This window comes from Lutjanus erythropterus, chromosome 9, assembly GCF_056507025.1.
Source record: "Lutjanus erythropterus isolate fLutEry1 chromosome 9, fLutEry1.hap2, whole genome shotgun sequence".
In the NCBI taxonomy this organism is placed as follows: domain Eukaryota; kingdom Metazoa; phylum Chordata; class Actinopteri; order Lutjaniformes; family Lutjanidae; genus Lutjanus; species Lutjanus erythropterus.
In genome coordinates, this window is record NC_139325.1 from 35,452,501 (window position 1) to 35,472,965 (window position 20,465).

At 41.9% G+C, this 20,465-nt stretch overlaps 1 protein-coding gene across 1 annotated transcript in view; it reads right to left on the reverse strand.

Annotated features, from left to right (window-relative positions):
- Positions 1 to 20,465, reverse strand: part of nek11 (NIMA-related kinase 11) — a 57,748-nt gene that overhangs the window by 35,300 nt on the left and 1,983 nt on the right. Inside the window, exons 3-6 of the mRNA XM_084725764.1 lie at positions 10,053 to 10,218; positions 6,300 to 6,418; positions 5,895 to 5,959; positions 5,076 to 5,202 (exon numbers count right to left, since the gene is read on the reverse strand). Of these exons, the coding sequence (XP_084581890.1) occupies positions 5,076 to 5,202; positions 5,895 to 5,959; positions 6,300 to 6,418; positions 10,053 to 10,218 (477 nt within the window). The remainder of the gene's footprint in view (positions 1 to 5,075; positions 5,203 to 5,894; positions 5,960 to 6,299; positions 6,419 to 10,052; positions 10,219 to 20,465) is intronic.

The window sequence follows — 20,465 nt, forward strand, 5'->3', positions numbered from 1 at the left end:
CATCTCTGAAAGTTGAGGACTGAATGACAGTTGGATACTGTGATATGATTGGTTGAAATTGGTTGGTTCTAGCTAATGCAGGCATGCATCATACTTTGTTTTAAAGGAGGAAACAAATGAACAGATTTTCCATGATTCTGATATAGAAATACAAAGAAATGTTTGTTTGTATTTGGTTTTGTTTTTTTTTTGACATATGTTTAATGGGTGCAAAATCTGACGAGGATGTGATCTGAAAGGGTTAAAAAGTCATTTTTCATTTCACCTCAACTTTAAACTTAAATTCTTACACACTGTACCTTTAAAAAGATGATGCCTGCTCTCTCTTTTAGTCAGTTCATGTTTTTATGTCATGTTCTGCTACTGGTTATAAAACCCTGGTACATTTTTCCCAGAAGTCGGCTGTAGCTCAGCCAGTAGAGTTAATTGTGGGGTTGTGGTTCGATCTCTGACTCCTCCTGCCGTCCACATGTCAAAGTGTCAGGTCAGCTGCAAAGTGGTGTCCATTAAGGTAGAAAAGCACTACATCAGTGCCGTCTGTTTACCTTCGCACTCAGTTCCAAATGCTTTTACACTGACATGAGTCAACACATAAAACCAACATTAAACAACAGCAGACTAAAAACAACCTGCAGCGTTGGATGGTTCAGATCTGTGAGGTCTGCAGGACAGGGCATCATGTGGCTGATCTGAGGTCTGATTAAACTGCAGTGAAGCCTGTCAGTCTGTGTTCACACTCTGACTCTCACGTCTTTGTTGTAACAGGAGGATTAAAGACGGCAGATGATGGAGGAGGATTGTCTCAGCCTTTAACAACATTTCTGATCAAAAACAAAACACTAAACCTCCAAAGTTCATTTGATCATTTGATTTTAGACTAACAGGGCAGTCACAGCCAGGTGTAATCAAACTACTGTTATTCTACATTAAATGTATGAAAAGCAAAAAAGTGTGATCAAAGTGATTATTTAAACTGTACAGTATTGACAAACGTCTTGGTTCGTCTTTACACTGTTACAACAATCTCCAGCTCTGATTAGGTGAAATAAATCCACAGCAGGAAGCAGCGCAGAGTGAGCAGCCTGAGGACAGAAGCTCCACAGGTCCAACGATTTTATTACTGAACTACAGGAGGACACACTTTGAATTTCTCTGATATTTTCACATCACGGATGATGAAGAAAGGCGATAAAACGTGAGTATAACTGGTAAAACATTCTCATGGAGGCTAATGTAGGAATTCAGTGTGGCACACTGCACTGAAAAAAACACTGAAAAAAAGAAAAGATTGTTGGATTTTCATATTGGAAGGACGGACAAATGTGATTCAATCAAAATTCAAAAATAATCTTAGTCAAGGATGCACAGAGGTGCGTTCATTATTTTAATCATCACAGCTCCCACATGTTCTGTTGGGTGAAAACAGAAAAATCTGATTTTTTTTCAAGCGTTGGTCATGTGACAATAATTAATCAGCACCACAGGACACGCTTCATCCTTTACATCACAACATCCAGTTGAAACGTCCAAAGATGGAAGATTATAGTCAGAGACACCTGGAGCTGTATGACACGTCAGGGTTTCTACCAGATTTTCCACCTTCAGTTGAGTCTTCATTTTCTCGTGGTGACTCGGAAAGAAGGTAAATCTATTGCAAAACACAAAGTTATATTTATATATCTGATCAAATAATGTACTATGTTGGATATAAAATGGTCCATCTGAACTGCTTAAATCATTAAGTAAGGCCGACTTAAAGTCATGCTAACAATTATAGCATAAATAACAACATTTAAAAAAATGACCAGACCAAATATAGTTTTAGAGTGAAAAAAATAAAAGCTGGACTGGAAGAATCTAACGTAGGAGTAAACGTCTTAGCCAGCAAATCACTACAAAGCGAAAGTGTGTAAATAACTAATGATTACTTGCTACTAGCCAAGAGAGATGCAAGGCAGGGGCGTGCAGCTAGCTAACTATAAGCTAAGCTAAGCAGAGGTTGACCGGTGTGGGTCTACTGTTGCTTCGTAACGTTAGCTGATTAAAGTGTTTGCAAACTGCAGAATAGTTAGGAGCCAAATAAAATTACATTACAGATACTTAATGTTATTCTAAATATGACTGTACTTCAGTCTCGTCCTCTGGTTGATGTCCAGGATGATGTTCGCTCGTGCCTCCAGAGTGCAAGCGATGCATCAGTGAGCTAACTGATAACTCAGCGATCCAGGTATGAAGGACAAGGTCCTGTTTGGATCATCAGCCAATCAGATATCAGGCAGACATTCAGAGGTCTGTATCTGAGGTAACAATGACGAAGATGAGATAAAACATTACAGAGGCAGTTTCTCCTCTTTGTTTCGCAGCTTGATCCTCCTCTTTCCTCTCTGTCTTCATTCTGTTTGTTTAGTTAATTAACGAGCTGCTTCACTTTCTGCCGCCTGCTCTCTAATTACCTCCGTCTGTTTATTAGCTCGCTAACAACCAGCAGAACAACATCCATCAGCTCAGAAACAGTCAGCGAACCTGCAGCACTGCTTTCTGCTCTGCACTAATTATCTACATGAACAAACACCAGATCTATCATTCAGTAATTACTAATTAACTACATCTTTCTTTTTCATTATTAATACTTTACCTTTCATCTGTCAGTTTATTAATTACTGATCTGCGCTAATTACCTGAATCGACAAATCATGTCGTGCTAACAGGGTCGGGGACAAACCGCAGAGTTCAACATCATTTGGCTAAAAAGTGGATAAATAAATAAAATAAGAGTCTGCAGCAAGTGTGCCCTGGAGGCTGCACTGTTCAGCAGAGAGTAAATTAACACCACTTAAAGCTGCTGTAACGTTTAGTGCAAATGGGAATAAATTATGTACGTGAAAGGTGTCAACCTGCAGAGAATCAGCTCCATCTCTACAGAAGTTTTCAGCTTCTTTTAGCCTCTGGTTTTGTTTTGTTTTTTGGCACATTTCCTGTCTGGTTCAGTCTCAGCCGTAAAAAGTCCCTGTGCATATCGGAGCACTTAGCAGCTGAAGAGTTAGATGTTTCTCTCAGGAGCTGGTGGAGACCACAGGTGAAGGGACAGGTAGTCATGTGCTGTCCAATTTTGTCCATGTGCCACCAGTTTGAAAGATGGATGTATTAAGAGTTAAGCTTGGCTACCATTCACCACATGGTAAATTGGCAAATTTTATTGGTACTTTACTCTCTGTAACAACAAAACTGTCATTTATATTGTAAAAAAAATATGATAAAATTTCAAAATTTCAACACTGTAATTTATTTTGAACATTTTACACACCACGCAAAATAAAATCCCTCCATCGTAACAAGATGTAAAAGATTTAACAAGACAAAAAAGACATAACATAAGTTCACAACTAAAGTTTCATAAAGTTTTGCTACAACTAGACTCTCCTCCTGCAGCAAGCAGCGTCCTCCTGTCTGTCACACACACACACTTCCTGTCTGCTTCACCAACTTCAGTGTAAAAGTGTAGAAACCTTCATCACTTTCTCCTCCTCCTCCTCCTCCTCTCTATTCTTCACTAATTACAACAGCTGACCTCAGACTGCTGTCAGCACTGTGTGTGTGTTAACGAGGTGTGTTAACAAAGAAGGACTCTTCTCTCATTAGCAAACTTGATTAAAATGACCTCTGACCTCGCTGCTCTCTTTGACTTTTTCAGCTGCTGCCACAGTCGATGTTTGTCTGAGTTTCTCCGAGCAGGACGTATTCTGGAAAATATTCATGACGCTGTCAAAAAATGACCGGACAGTGTAGTAACACTTGACGTGACTAATGACTAGTCTGAATTATACCACTGTAGTTGAAGTCTTCATGTTCATGACAGGTGTCATGTCAGAGCACAGAACGTCTGTGCCACGGTTCCCTCCATCCCTCCTCCTTCTTTTATTTTGAAGATCTCCCTGCTTTTTCTGCATCTGACTTCCTGCCCACTCGATCTGCTCTGTGCAGAGTGCTGAGCCACCTCTGCTGCAGCGATCAGCTCCGGCAGCCGTAACACACCACAGCCGTGTCTGCTGTAACTTAGCTATAAGGGGCTGCATCCACTGAAGTGTTTTTTTCCTGAGGTCAGTGTATTTTTTGATTTGTTGGAGTGAGAAGGCTGCGTGTTCACACTCTGCTACAAACTCCTGCAGCGTGACGAGGCGCTGAGCGTCTTTTCTGCGCTGAACGCAGCATGTTTCAAGATTTTTTCTGGCCGCCAGAAAAATGTTCAACTTTAGCTAAAATGTGCACACAGCTCTATCATTTTTTACCCAGCTGTCCAATCACAGTGGATGAGAGGCAGGACAAATGGACAAACTGCCACAAACTGATTTGTGCTCGTACTCCTTGAAACTGGGCTCCGTGCAACTTCAGCTCTTGAACCAAACGACGGTCCTCACAGAAATGGTCCCCCAGGCAACTTAAGATTTGAAGGTTTCTGTGTCATTCACTTCCTTCTCAGTCATCAGCTGTTGTTGTCTCAGATCTCTGCTGTCAGGACAGAGCAGTCTCATCTGCCTTCTACACGACACTCAGACTCATTTCTGCATGTTTAACTCCGTCAGCTGTGCCCCAAATTCAGCTCTTAAGTGGAGCAAACATTTGCATCAGTCTATGGAATAAATGGCCGTGGTCCAACACGTCTGCAGACCGACTCACACGTCTGCAGTCCGACTCACATGTCTGCAGACCGACTCACACGTCTGCAGACCGACTCACATGTCAGTAACACGCCTGTGATATCAGCAGCGCTGCCACTGCAGGAAAGAAAAAATCTCTCCGCCTCAGTCAGCTGGCGTCTGTTTTCCTTCCTGCAGTGACAAACCTAAAATGAATTTCTGCTCTTCACCTGCAGGAGCCTATTCATCCTTCCCATGATGCACCTGTTCCACCTGCAGCTCCTAACCAATCACATCAGAAGAAAAGCTGCACCAGTTCCATTAAAACCTGATTCCTCGCAGCGCCCGCAGGAAGTACTGAGCTCGTTGTTGGTTTACATGAGATTTGTTGACTGTTGGAGAAACACGGAATCAAACCAGACTTTTACTTTGAAAGTTTACCAGATGTCCGACTTGGAGTCGTAGCCCTGCTGCTGCAGCACCTCGGGGCTCATGTAGTACGGAGTCCCTGTGAAGGTGGTGGCCAGGTCACATGACCCCATCAGCAGGCAGGAAACACCGAAATCACCTGCAAACAGACGAGGGGAAACGTGCACAAATACATCAACAAGTATTTAGTTACAGATTAGAAATATCTACAGATAAAATATATTAAAATAAAATGCAAAATAAAGGTATGAGCAATCTGTTTAATACATTTCAAACAAAAAAAAATACATTCAATGTAACAGAACTAAATTATCTCAGAATATGACAGAAATGGAGCTTAAGATTCATGAGCATGTTGTCATTATTGTGTTTTTGTGAGTTTTGAATGAGGCCTGAATATCTACAGAGGGAGCAGGTTGGTGCAGCACCAGGATCCACGCAGAGAAGACCTGAACTGTAAACACTCACATGTCCCTCTGTGTGTCCATGTGGACTGAGACACAAATGTACACATTTACTTTTGACTGTTGAAAAACTTTGAGTTGAGTCTGGTTTATGATCTGTGAGCTCAGGTGCCGTCCAAAACTGCAAACAGAAACAATCTGCTGAGTTTACGCTCCAAACATGAGTCTCTCTCTGCTGCTTCAATGTGGAGGCACGTTTCTATTTATGATCCTGTTCTCAGAGTTTTTCTGGTTGTTGGTGAGAGGGAGTCTTTGAAAGCAGCATCTCATTCAACACACACACACACACACACACACGCAAGATTTTTAAACAAATATGGAGAAAGTCCCATGAGCCTTTGCAGCAGGAGGGGAGGAAGAAACTCACCGATTTTAACGAGGTTTCGTTTCAAGAAGACATTCTTGGCCTTCAGATCTCGGTGGAGGACTCGCCTGCAGAGAGCAGCACAGCAGTCAAAAAAACGGGTCAAAAAGAAGATCGTATTCACTTATTGATCAACTGATTCACTTATTCATTGTCTGACTGACTGATTGATCATGTGATGGAAGGAGCTGACTGTTAACTGTCTGCCTGCTCCCAGCTTGTAACATCTATCAACTGGTTGAACTTTGACCTCCAGCCAATCAACTGTGAGGGCACTAATGAAGCTAATTATGCTAATTATCCAGGAAATGTAAAACGTGCACACAGAAAGCAGAAAGGAAAAAAAAACTGGAAGAGGAGGAGGAAAAGGGGAGGAATCCAGGTTGTCATGGCAACATTGTCCCCCACCTGTCGTGCATGTAGTGAAGGCCGAGCAACAGCTGGATGAGCCAATCGATGACCTGGAGCTCGGGGAGGCTCCGCCCAGCTTGTCTCACCTCCTCCAGCTTAAAGTCCAGATCCCGATCCTGACGGAGAGACAGAGATGAGGAGGGTGAGACGGGGAGAACTCAGACCATACAGAACCTCCCAATTTGTTGTCTGGTTCTGATCTGGTCGTTAACAAGCCCACATGAAAAACCCCTGATATAAAATATAAAAAAACAAACAGAATGCAATGATTTGCAAATCATTTTGACCTATACTTGATTAAATAGAGCACAAAGACAAGACATGTCGTGTTCAAACTGATAAACTTTATTGTTTTTTGTAAATCTATACTCATTGTGAATTTGGCGGTTTCTAAAAAAGTTGTGACAGCAGCAACAAAAGACTGTGAAAGTTGTGTAAACAGGTTAACAGGTGAGTTTGTAACAGGTGACAGGATCATGATCGGGTATTAAAGGGGCGTCCTGGAAAGACTCAGTGGTTCACCAGCATGGATGGGGTGAGATTCACCACTTTGTGAAAAACTGCAAACAGTCCAACAGTTTAAGAACATTTGTCAACACAAAACTGCAGGAATTTATAGATTTCACCATCTACAATCCATAATATCATTAAAAGATTCAGAGAATCCAGAGAAATCTCTGAAAACCAACACTGAATGTCTGTGACCTTTGACCCCTCAGGCAGCACTGCATTAAAAACTACATTAAAAACCCTCATCATTGTATAAAAGATACTACATGGACTCAGGAACACTTTGGAAAACCGCTGTCAGTAAACACAGTTTGTCTCTGCATCTACAAATGAGATCTGAGACGTCTGAGGTGGACTGATGTAAAGGGACTTTTTATTCTGTTGCTTTTTATCGTTTTATCGAAAACCCTGACCCTTATTTTATTTTCTTTGATTTTAGCTTATCATTAATGTCATGATTATTTGTTTTTGTTAAACATTTTGTTTTGCATTTTATGAATGTATTGTGCAAATAATCAGAATAATAATAATGATTTTTATAATCATTATGATCATTATTATTATTATTATTATTCAGGTATGTCTCCACCTGTTTCCTTGTTTTTCTTCTAGCCTGTTTTTCTTTTTTTCACATGAACTTTAATGTTGAAACGTTTCTTTTTCACCTCAGACTCTCAGGTCTGTTTCTCCATGGACACAACATGTATGCCTCGGTTATTGCAGCCCAAGGAGTTTTTATTATTCTTATTATTATCATTATTATTATGAGTCACAAAAGTGCCTTTTCTGTCTTCCTCCTCGGACATGGGCAGCACAGCAGTGGGTCCGCGGTGAATCAGAGAAATAATTACGTTATTTCCTGATTCTTTCACAGCGGTTGAGTTCTAAACACAAATAAACACCCGTGCACACAACAGCAGCACCTGATTCTGCCTGAATGTGATGTTAGGATGACTTCACCGCCTCCTGCACAATACATTTCTATGCAAATATATTTCCATATATAGAGAAAAGTATGCAGATTGAAGACTTGTTCTGTGTGCACAGTAAGAACATTTCTATGCACATGTTAGTGACTGAAGCCCACTGTGACTGTTCATCACGGCTCTGCAGGACTGTGACCTGCTCTTGGAGTCACAGCTTCTGAGTTTCGGGTCCAAGAGACATTTTTAATAAAGCAATTGAGTGTTGTTCCTCTTGTATTTTCTGTAAAAAGCACTTTTAAATCTTTTTAAGTTAAACATATGTGTTCTGTTTCATTCTTTTGTTGGATTGTGTTTCTTGCTGATAACCAGACACAATTTCTTCATTCAGTTCTTTTTTTTCCCTTTTAATAGGCTGAAGTGAAACCCCCGGGTCCTCCACAGCTCTGCAGGGGATTGCGGGTAATGGGCTGGGTAGAAACAATAGCTCAGAGGGTTTGTGGGTGCACGGCTCTTTGATTGGACAGCTCTGAGTTCAACTGTGCGAGCGCAGGCCTTTTTTCAACAAAACTCTTAAAATCAAACTGTAAAAATGTTTCTGGTGGCAAATGAGTCCTCAGAGCCGCTGCAGCTTCCTGCCCGTGTGTGTGTATCTGTGTGTGTGTGTGTGTGTGTCTGTGTGTGTGTGTGTGTGTTGGAATCTCTTTGCACAAATACAACAACAAAAAAGCGCAGTTACCACCAGAGAAATGTGTCAATAGTTCTCAGAGAGCGAGAGGGAGAATTAAACCTTCAGGCGATGTTGGAGCTTCAGAGTCTCATTGAGAGGGAGGGGGGAGGGGGGCAGAGCGGCGCTGCAGGGGGAGGACAGCCCGATAACAAGGGAGGGGGGATCACCGCCAAATGACGTGTACGAGGAGAGCACGCCGAGTGTGGGAGAGAAGAAACATGAGAGAGAGGAGATGAAGGCAGCGAGAGATTCATTAGTGGAGAGAGGAGAGACGACAGTACCTGCTGTAATCAAGACCACAGAGATGAAAAGAAGAAAAATAATGAAAAGATGGAGACAGAGAGGAAGACGGAGGGAGGAGGAGGAGGAGGGAGACGTTCGATTTCAGATTATTGCTTCATTTTCTCTTTTTCTTCACAACACAAACGCTGGTTGAAAAATTTGGCGAAAAGGATCAACTGAGCGTTGAGATTTGAGACAAAACTGTATTTTTATGGGCTTTTGATTTTTACTCTTCCATTACACTGGAAAACATATTTTAAAAGATCAAACTCTTGGCTGTTAAACCTTGTAACAGGCGAACCTGCAAGTAATGAAATCTTTTATTGAATGTAGACGTCAACTCCTCTGAAAACACAAAGTAGTAGATCACATAAACCTAAACATTTCATCTGTGTTTCAGAGTCAGCCCTTCGCTAAGCCCCGCCCTCTTCAGTTACTGTTGCTATGCCTGCCACACTTTCCAGCAGCATTAGCTGCTGATGTAAGCTCAACTTCGAAGTCTGCAGCTGATGTTTTAATGTTTCCATCTGATACATTTTAAAATAAGAACCCTGTGAAAGTGTTTATGTAAAGTTAGCTAACAGCTGCGTAATGAAATAACATTAATGCTAACAGGCTGAGGCTAAAGCTAGCTTACATTTCAGCAAACATTGGTCAGATGGTGAAATACAGCAGGTATATCTACATGATAGATGACAGAAATACACTCATTAACGTGGGAAAAGGAAGAGCAGGGACTCGATTAGTGCAGCGGACCTTGAGACGGGTCACCCAGACAGACCAGCCGGTCCATGATCACCACAGGAAGAGAGGCGAGACAAGAGCTAAGCTAACTCTGCTTAGACCTGAGACAGCGAGCCAGAGAGAGATGCATCATCATCGACCCACTTTGATTCTTCATCGGCCCACATCCTCCTCCTCAAACCCCCACAGAACAAATGCAGATGCAGTGGGATCTAACAAGTTTGTCTGCAGGTAAAGTTAAAGCTAGCATCAGTTAGCCAGACATGCTAACATTGGCAGCTTATGTTAGAGCAGATGAAGACAGAGTTTAATCCATTCACCACACGTGTGCTCTGGTGCTTCACATTTTTGAGGGATGACAAAAAAGACGCCACCATCCAGACTCATAAAACACTGAGTATCTCTCCTCTCAGAGCCTCTTGCACACCTTCAACATGCAGAGAAATGGAAAGCTTGACAGCCCTAGTTACAGTTGCTAAGCTATGATAGGACAGTTTCCGTTTGGAGGTGCGGCTTTGACAGAAAACAGTCTGGGTCTACAGACCAACAGTGGCGCCTCACCTGGCAGAACTCTGTGACGATGCAGAAGGCGTCTCTCTCCAGGAAGCTGTGGTAGAAGGTGAGGATGGCCGGGTGGTGCAGCTGAGACAGCAGGTGGGCTTCCTGCGTCGCTCGAACCGTCTCATCAGGTTGGAGGTCGCCCAGAGGAATCTGCTTCAACACCTTCCTGACAGACACAGTTCAGAGGTCAAAGTGAGAGGACACGGAGGAGGTGGAGGTACTTTCATTTCCAAACAGATTACATTACAGTTGGATCAGGAAAATGGAGGAAACCTCAGGAACCGAGATGGAGGTGGGGTCCATCTTTCAGGACAGACAGATGTGGAGTAGATGTTTGTACAAAGTAAACAAAAAAAAAAAATGAATATGAAATATTATCGTTACGTGCCACAGTGTCTGCGTGGTGCTGTGCTCTCCTGTGCCCAGGTTCTGTGTGCCATGTTTACCTCCATGGTTGGCAAGAGCACTCATTTGGGCGCCCCCATGTGCTTTGCTAGTCCCGCCAGCTAGCAAAGGCACTCGTTGTTTTCTGTGCTGTGTTCTCGTTAGCCTCCCTGGCTAGCATGGACACTTGTTATCTTTTGTGTGTGCGTGTGTTTTCATTCAGTAGGTTAAGTTAACCCTTTTGTTAGTTTAATTAGTTAACTTAATTTGACACACTTTATTAATAAAAGAACTTTTGTGTACATTTTTGTCTCAGTTCTCCTTCCTTCCTTTTTCACCCGGTTCAATTAATTTAATGTTACCCCCCTCATCCCCTAGCACAACTTGGGGGTCGTAACAATTATCATGCAGAAAGAAGTTGCAGCTCAACTACTTCTTCATTCACCTGAAATTTAAATTTCTGTTTAATCGTTGGGGAAATTAGTTGGTAGGAACGTCTCTACATTCAACATGTTTGCTTCAGAGCGTACAGTTAACTATGATAACACCTTCCTCTGTCTAGATCTTAAAATGTGAAAAACCAGGATCAGTTCTAAGTTTTCATGTTCACACCTCTGCTCACTGAACCGTCAGATCAGCTGCTTCTCACACCAGTTTCCACAGTGACACGACTGTTAAAAGAGACTGAATCCGACCTCAGTCAGGGTCGTCCTCACATCCAGACCGAAGAAGAACAGACTGCTAATGTTAGCACAATGCTAAAACAAAAGAATAATGGAGCAGAGTGGGTCTCAAACCACCGTCCTCTCCCCCCGAGCACCACCTCCTCCTGAGGGAGTTAATCAGCTGCTCCTCACACAGCGGACCGTCTCCTCTGCTCTTGTTAAATTGGTGAGCAGGTCAGCAGGTGAAATGGAGGCTCTGCTTTATTAACACGGAGCTCCTTTCAGCACTCAGCTTCAAGCTCGCTGCTCTGAGGACAGAATCTGAGGATCAAACTGGGGATGTTTCCTGCAGAAATATAAACTGTTCAATCAATCACATCTCCCCGTCTTCCGCTTTCTGTCTCAGACATCCTGGAACTTTACTCGCTTTGTGTTTCAGGTTACATTTTAACAGCTGGTTCATGTTAGCTAACAGACCAAGTTAGCAGCTCAAACACAGAATCTTCAGTTGGTTCAGTTTAGTAGCAAAACCACTTTGCTTCAATCTCTTCAGTTTAGCAGCTCAAACAGTCAGATTCAAGTTAGCTGGCAGCATAGTTAGCAGCTATAATAGTGTTTTTAAGTAGTCTGTGTTTAAACTGTTATGTTTGGTACTTTCAGCAGACTGTATATATTTCTATATAGGATGTATAATGATTTCAGCTTAGTGGGTTTTATGTAGATATTTGAATTATTTAAGGTATCTAAGGCTTGTTTTCTGACTCAGTGAAGTGTAACCCTGCTCCACAGGAAATCTAGTAGCTAAACATCGTCTCTTACTTTTTCTGTCGCTGCATTAAGAGGTCGTCTCTGTCACAGCTGCAGGTCTGTTTCTGCTGTTTCTCTTCATGTTTTGATGCTGATGACTCAAAGAGAAACTGAGTTCAGGCTGTTGTTGTTACTGACAGTACATCAGTCACGATCATTCACTGAGCTGCTGCGGGGCCTCGCCGACCTCGTTAGCTCCACCTGACGCAGGTACGACTGATACACGAGCTGTGACTAAGACCAGCAGAGCTCTGATCTGTCTCACATACACACACAGACGTCTTTTTGTCCACAGTGACTCTGATGAAGACTCTGATGAAGACACTGTGGTATTGAAACATTTAAATTTACAGTTAAAGGCTGCAGATCAATCAGTGGCTTCAGTCTATTTTTTTCTCTTGGATGAAAAGAAAATACCAAAATACCAGCCTGTTCTCGCTGCCTCAATCTGTTTCTTTTGTTCGTTACTGCATGACTTTGAGGTTTTAAGAGGTTACCTCTGATTCACCAAAGTCACAAACTAACTAACAGATGGAGGCAGCAGTGGACCAACAACTCCTGTGTCCTGTGAGGTAAAGTTACAGACTTTATCAATGGAGTTTGGTTGGTTTGGAGAGAGTGATGTTTGGCTTCTAGAACTGTGGTTCTACTGTGGTTCTACTGTGGTTTCCCGTCAGAAAAGTTTGTCTTAAAGGTAAAGTGGTGAAAATATTCTGAGGAAAAGTACCTCATACAACCATGACTTAAAAAAAGACTGAACTAGCCCTTTAAGGATGGAAAAATGTTAAAGATGAAACGAGCAAAAACAAGATTTAAAAAAAGACATAAGATGAAATACAAGATGAAACGAGACAAAAAAGATACAACAATATGAGAAATATGTAACAAGAGAAGAAAAATGTAAAATATGCAACAACAACGAAACAGACGTAACAACATAAAAGAAGCAACAAGAACAAAAACCAAGACAAAAAAGACATAAGGTGAAAGACAACGTACAAGATGCAGCAAGACCAAAAAGACAAACAACAACAAAAAAGACAAGACAACAAAAAGGTAACAAGGCAAAAACAAAGTAAAGATGTATCAAGACAAAGTTTTGTATTTTTTTCACTTTTACTTGAGTAAAGAAGTACTTTTACTTTTACTTTTAGAGTCTTTATGTGTACTTCAACTGCAGTAAAGTCTGTGTGGACTTTTACCACCTCAGTAAAACTGAGCATGTGTCTAAACTAAGTCCTCCTGTCGAAGGCTTCCTGTCTCCGTCAGCTTCTCCAGCAGGACCTAACGTTCGTCTTCGTCCTCCTCTTTGGTCCATGTGTCTCGGTGGTCTGTGTTGTGGACGGTCAGAGGTCAGAGGTCGTCTCAGCTGCAGCAGTTTCTTCTGAAACTTGGAGCGTCTCTGCGGTCGCAGGTTGAAAATTTCCTCCAGACTGTCGACGCACACGACGCCTCACGTCTCTCCTGCTTCACAGCTCAGAGTCGGAGCTGTCGACAGCCCAGCTTGTGTTTTTTTTTCTTCCCGCAGAGAAACTCAGAAACATCTCAGCTTTAATCAGAGTGTCACACTTCAAACAGCCTCTCACTTTAGTTGCATAGCAACGGCGAGCCGGCGCTCCCGGCTCGGTAAAGAGCTTCACACCGCAAAGAGGCAAAAAAAAAAAAAAACACAAAACCCCTCTCAGTTCAGATCACAGTGAGGAGTGAATGAAATTAATTTCTGGTTGCAGATTGTAAATTCAGGCTGTAAATTTGATTTCCCAGCAGCCTTTGGGCTTCGACAAAGAAGTGAAGCTGTTGATGGATCCACTGAGCAGCTGGCAGCTCCTGTTTGGATTCCATGAACTCACAGTTTCATCTCGTGTTGGTGGAAATTTGTGACCTTCTGGTGTCAAAACACAAAGTGACAACGTTGAAGGCATCACAACGGACTAAAAGAAAATTTAAGAACTCAACCCTCCATGAGACGATGTTGCCTCGATGTAACATTCTCATTTTTGATCTTTTACACTCACATGATACATCCTCAATTATGATCCAAAACTTTTTTTAAAAAAAGACGCAGAGCCCTGAGGGAACCAATAGCAGTGTTTTAATATGTCACATGACTCTCTGCAGCCTTCCTCACGAGCTTCAGCTTCATCATCTCACAAAAATGTTTTTTCTGTCATTTTACAATCTGGAAGAAATGGATTCACGTTCATAGATGAGTAAAGTTTAACTTTAATTGTTTGATGTACTTTATTTGGTATTATGTTGATGGAAATCTGTTAAAATGTAACTTTTGCCTGAAGTATAGTCTGCATTTTATTTAGGTTTAAGTACTGATCAACCAATAGAAGACAGGATGTCTCACACCAGGAAACTAGAAACAAGTATTTAAATGTGTATGATATAAGACACAATCCATGTAAAAGATGTACCAAGACGAAATCAACGTAACGAGACAAAGTCAACATAAAAGACACATCAACAACAAAAATGATGTAAAAGACATAAGACGAAAACAACATAAAAGATGTAATGAGACAAAAAACAATACAAAAAGCACAACAAGATGAAAATGACATAAAAAGACAAAATCAGTGTAAAAGATGTAACAAGATGCAAATTATGTAAAAGACGCAACAAGACAAAAATGACGTAACAAGATGAAAAAGATGTAAACGACGTAACAGGACGAAAACAACTTTAAAGACATGAGAAGACAAAACAGACAGAGGGAGACTGGTGGAGAAAAGCTGAGGTTCAGTTGTCTTTGCACAGAAACAGTCAGAAGAAAAGTCCTTCAGAGGACGACTTTTCACTTTTATCTTATGAGGACATTTCAGAGCCTGAACTTTTTCTCTTTTACTGCCATAAGTTGAATCAGTACTTCCTCTGATTTGTTACCCAGGACCTGAAGCTTCCTTCCTGCCCTCAGTTTCAGTGTTTTGACCTTCTCTCACCTGTGGCTCAGGTGAACATCCATCCGCTCAGACCGCTGAAGTGAAGCAGCAGGTTTCAGAGCAGCGAAGCTGCAGCTCAAAGCAAAATAAATCAGACGAATCAAAGGGAGGAAAACAATTTGCGCCTCTCTCAGCGGGCCGTCACTCTGCTTTATCACAGCAGCAGCAGGAGGCGTCACTCCCCCCTCTGACTCACCCGTTTTCACATCACAATTAGATGATACCTGGGGAGGCGGGGTGACGATGGAGGAGGAGATGAAGACGTTTGCCTCAGTGTGTCCTCCAGGCCCTGTGTCTCTCTGGGATGGCGGCCTGACGGGGGCTCCTACAGATCTGAGATGTGTTCCGGTGGCTCCGACAACTTTAGTTTTTCTACAGGGGAGTCGCCGTGCCTTGAAGCTCCGTCTGCATGCTGAGCTGAAGATGCCAAACAGGAAGTGAATACATCAGGCCCCCCACCCTCCACCAACACAACATAAAGTGGGATGTGAGGGCGTCAGCGGGGGGCAGGTGGGCGAGGAGACGCAGCAGATTCTCAGAGCTTTGAGCGCAGCGATCGATCACTCAGCAGCAGATCACAGCAGCTCAATGACACGCTGTTTATGACGAGTTCACGGGACGTCTGGGTTCCTGCACACGCTCAGATTTTATACATAATGTGTCTCCACCCTGACAACATAAAAATTCACATTTGATCCAGTAGTTTCCTCAAACAGCTTCTCACTGTAGTTTTTATCAAGCAAAAAGGAGGAAATGGTGCATTTGTTGGGGGACTATTTTCAGCGGCGGATTAATCCACAGTTGGTGCTCTAGTGCAAACGTTCTGGTGATGTCAGTCCGTCCACTTTGGTCCAGGGTAAAGATTTGGTGACCTTTCCCTCCAGCACCTACGAGCCCCGAGGACCCACGTGCTTAAAGTTTTGGGCCAACACACCAGATTAACCCACCTAGAGAGCCAAAATGGCCGCCTGATTGCCACGTTCATAATGAACAGTGTACCAGACATAACCAATCAATTTCAAATAAAGACACTGGAGCTGATTTTCTGCCACTAAAGCATCATATCTGCCAGCTCATGTTCAGTCCAACAGTGTTGGAATGCAGCCAAGAACACTGACACACACCGTCTGACTGACTAACAGGAAGCAAAGAACGTTAGGTTTTCCTCTGGATTCAGACAGAACTGTGCTCACCGACCGAAGCAAAGAGTCAACAATCTGTGTCCCAGAAGGCTTTGCAGCAGCCTGTATTCATCCAGCAGCTAAAAACAGAAACTCCAGGTGCAAACACGCCGACAGACACGACATTCATCAGCTGGGTCACACAGCTGCTCCGACACTCGACAAACCTCTGAGGAGTCACTTCATGTGTCGTCATGCAGAACTTACACAGTTACCACATTTACATTTACCTGTGTCCCACTGTTCAGGACAAAGTCAACGTCACACGAGACAGAGAGGACAGAGAGGACGGAGAGAACAGAGAGGTGAGAGAGGACAGAGAGGACGGAGAGGACAGAGAGGACAGACAGGACAGAGAGGACGGAGAGGACAGAGAGGACGGAGAGAACAGACAGGGCAGAGAGGACAGAGAGGACAGAGAGGACAGAGAGCAAGGAGAGGACAGAGAGGATGGAGAGCACGGAGAGGACAGAAAGAACAGACAGGACAGAGAGGACAGAGAGCAAGGAGAGGACAGAGAGGACGAGAGGACAGAGAGCACGGAGAGGACAGAGAGGACAGACAGATGAGACAGCAGAATCATGACCAAACTATCAGAGTAAATACATAAATAAAAAAAATGAAACACTGGATTAAATACATGTATTATTATTATTATTATAATTATTATTATTATTAGTAGTAGTAGTAGTATCATTATTATTATTCTTTTATCAACTTTTTTACCAACTACTCAGAGTTTGAAAGAAACATTTTATATTTTGTTTCACTTTTATTTAATGTATTTTACCATCATTATTTTTTTAATCATGAATTTGATGTGGAAACACTTGATGAAATGCAATATTCTATTGATTACCACACAACAAATGTTCTTCTCTGTCTTGGTAAGAGAGCTCTCAACCACTCTTAGGTCTTTTTTTTCTTACCTAAGAAATGTACAAAAATAAGAAAACACTGGTGATTCCCAGAAATCAGTGGTTTCTAACAAGATAAGAACAGAAAAATGGAGAAAACTTTATTTGCTAATGGTTTCTTCCGTGATGCCCAATATTTTTGCTATATTTTTTGTGTTTCAGTGATAAAAACTAACAGTTCCACAGTTGTTTAACTTGTCGAGATGAGAAAAGTCATGTTGGTTGCTAGGTAACAGACATGAAAGTTGATAAGCGATGTTGAATTGAGTATTTAGGATTTTCCTAATCTGAAACAAAACAGGAGGAATTCAGAAAAGTTAGGTAAAATTAGTTAAGATGTTCTTCTGTAATACAAAACTGGGAAAAACTCCTTATCTTAATGCTCAACTTAAGATAAAAGTTTCTGGGATACAGAAGAAGAAGAAGAAGAAGAAGAAGAAGAAGAAGAAGAAGAAGAAGAAGAAGAAGAAGAAGAAGAGTGTGGAAGGTTGAAGTCCTCACAAAGCTCTGTCCTCTGGTCTCATCGGCCCACTGACAAACTGAGATATGACAACAGGAGCTGCTCCCTTTGTCGCCATGGATACCACATCCCGATGGACAGCCGGGGTCAGAACACATCAGCAACCTCCTAAATACGGATCTGAAGCTCTTATTGTTTTCTTTTTGCGCCTAAAAGCCGCTTATCTGTTGTTGTTTTCGGTGACAGACCAAGATCTTTTCTTCACGTCTGAGATGAAGCTTTTCATGACATATAAGAGAAGAAAAGTTGTGCAGTTTGTCTCTGACGCACAAAGATTTATGAGCAAACACTGACACATTGATCAGGTCACCATGTCTAAATCTGGCAGCGGAGGGGAGGAGGAGGAGGAGGGCTGAGGAAGAGGGGTGAGGCCTGTCAGATGGTGAAAGGGCAGAGATGACGGCTCCAAACACCGACTCACCATCTGTTTCCTCCTTGAGGTTCTTTCTGTACGTCGTCCTGCAGTGGACACACAGTTTAATACTCGAGTGTCTGAGTGTCTCTGAGCAGCACGCTGCTGCAGCTCGACCTGCTCACGCCATGTCCTCACCTTCATCCCTTCATCATCATCGTCAACATCCCAACGAGGGTGAAGGGAACTGAGTGGAGTGTAACTACAGCTGTCATTCCAAAAAAGCTGGGATGTTGTATAAAACATGAATAAAAACAGGATGCAATAATTTACAAATCATTTTCAACTTGTATTCAACCGAATCCAGATATTAAATGTTCAAACTGATAAACTTTATTGTTTTTTAGTAAATATACAATCATTCTGTTGGGACAGGAGCAACTAAAGACTGTGAAAGTTGTGGAAACTCATCTACCTGTGCAGGTGGAATTCAGCCAGTCAGCTGTATTTACATTATATCAGCTGACTCAGCAAAAACAAGAGAAGACCTGAAAATATTCAGTGCTATAGAGTTGGGGGTCCCTGCACTGTTTGACAGTTTTTGTGTCTGTGCTCAGCCAAAAATCCTCTGTGAGGGAGGACACTCCACTCTGTAGTTCAACAACTCCAACAGAGTGAGAGCTCTCCTCAATAGATGATCTCACAGCAGCTTCATTGATTCTGCTCATTGATTCTCACACAAATTTCACTTGTGTTGGTTCCAAATTAAACCATGAACCTCAAACACATCATCCTGCTAATGTCTCAGTCTATGGACATGTGAGTCTTCCTGTCTCCTTATGTCTTTGTCTTATTAAATCTTGAGTCCAGAATTTTTTCATCTTGTCCAGTTAAACTTTCATTCACATCAGATCAATAGTTTAAATTTAGAAAGGTAATAAACTAATTAAATTAAAAGGTAGAATAAGTTTCAGGTAGAGGAAGACTTCATCCTTCTGTTTCGTGGTTTTCACTGGACAGTGCTGTAATTGAGTAAATGTACTCAGATTACATCACAGCAGTCAGTGGTCGCGTCACAGAGGAAGATAAAACTGAATCATCCTGTTTTCGTTTGTTCAGGTGTTTAGTTGACATGATGTTAATATGACTCTGTTTCACAGGACCACCCATACTGTGTGTGTGTGTGTGTGTGTGTGTGTGTGTGTGTGTGTGTGTGTGTGTGTGTGTGTGTGTGTGTGTGTGTGTGTGTGTGTGTGTGTGTGTGTGAGCGAGCGAGAGTGAGTGAGTGAATTCACGGGTCGATGCTGCCCTCTAGTGACGCTCTGCAGGACTGTAGTTTCCCTCCTGAAGGTTCGTTCTTTGGTGAACAAACCTGCACGACCAAGTCATGTCAGTAACATTTGTTGAAGCCGTTTCATTAGTTTGATTATTATTAGTTATTTTTGGATTTTTATTTGTAATTTTTTTGCAGTCTCACACAGCCAGATCAGAGAGGAGCGTATAGATATGCAGGTGGTTTAGATCAGGTCATGCACCAGGAAGGGATGTGGTTTTTTACCAGAGCAAGAGAGAGGCAGCGTGGGAGAACGTGTCTGTCTGTTTTTTGACCTGGAAATAAATAACCTTAAACGTGGATCTCACCTGGACAGTGGACTTCTTTATTGTCTGAGTACAACCCAACTAAATGGTGCATCAGTGGCCTTTTGTTGTAAGTGTTTGATTTGTATCCTTAAAGAACTGTTTTGTCAAGGGTTCTTTGTGCTGTACATGAAAAGGGTTCTCAGTAGAACCCCCTAGTTAGGTTTCTAGATAAAGACTTTGCAATAAAAAAATGTTACTTTAGTCATTTTATCTGATAAATGAAGTTATTAATGGTCTTGACCTGCTGTCATTTTGTATGAGTGGAGCTTTAAAGGTAAAGACTTTATATAACCAGTGATGGAATGTAACATTTACGACAAGTACTGTACTTAAGTACAAATGTGGGTACTTGTACTTTATAATAATAACAATAATGAATTACATTTATAGCGCTTCATTTTAGTTTTTCAATTTTATGTAACTTTATACTTGTACTTTATACTGTACATCTCTGAGGTAAATATTTTTACTGCACTACATTTATCAGATTACAGTTTTCAATCCCTTCCTGTCCAGTGAAAACCATGTATCTGCAGATGTGTTGATGTTGAATATTTGTGATTAACTGAAGGATGAAGAGTTCCTTTATGTGCTGAGAAACTTCTCCTCCTCCTTAAAGGGACAGTTTGGATTATCTGAACTGTGGTTGTGTGGGGCACTTATCCGTAGTCAGTGTAGGTTGTGTATACTTTGGAGAAGCAGCAGAAGTACCAGTGTAGGAAGCTAAGCAGTATCAATGGATATAAATCAATATCAGTTTAATGGTACGCTATATTTAGATTATTGTCACCTCTTTACCTTTCTGTCACACAGACTTTTCTGAGAGGAAACCACCGTTATATAAGACAAATATCACTCTCTACAAACCAACCAAACTCCATTGGCAAAATCAGTCATTTTAGCTCACAGAACACAGGAGTTGTTGGTCAACTGCTGCCTCAAGTGATTCATTTGTCTGTTATTGTGTGACGTTGGTGAATCCAAACCTACCTTTTAAG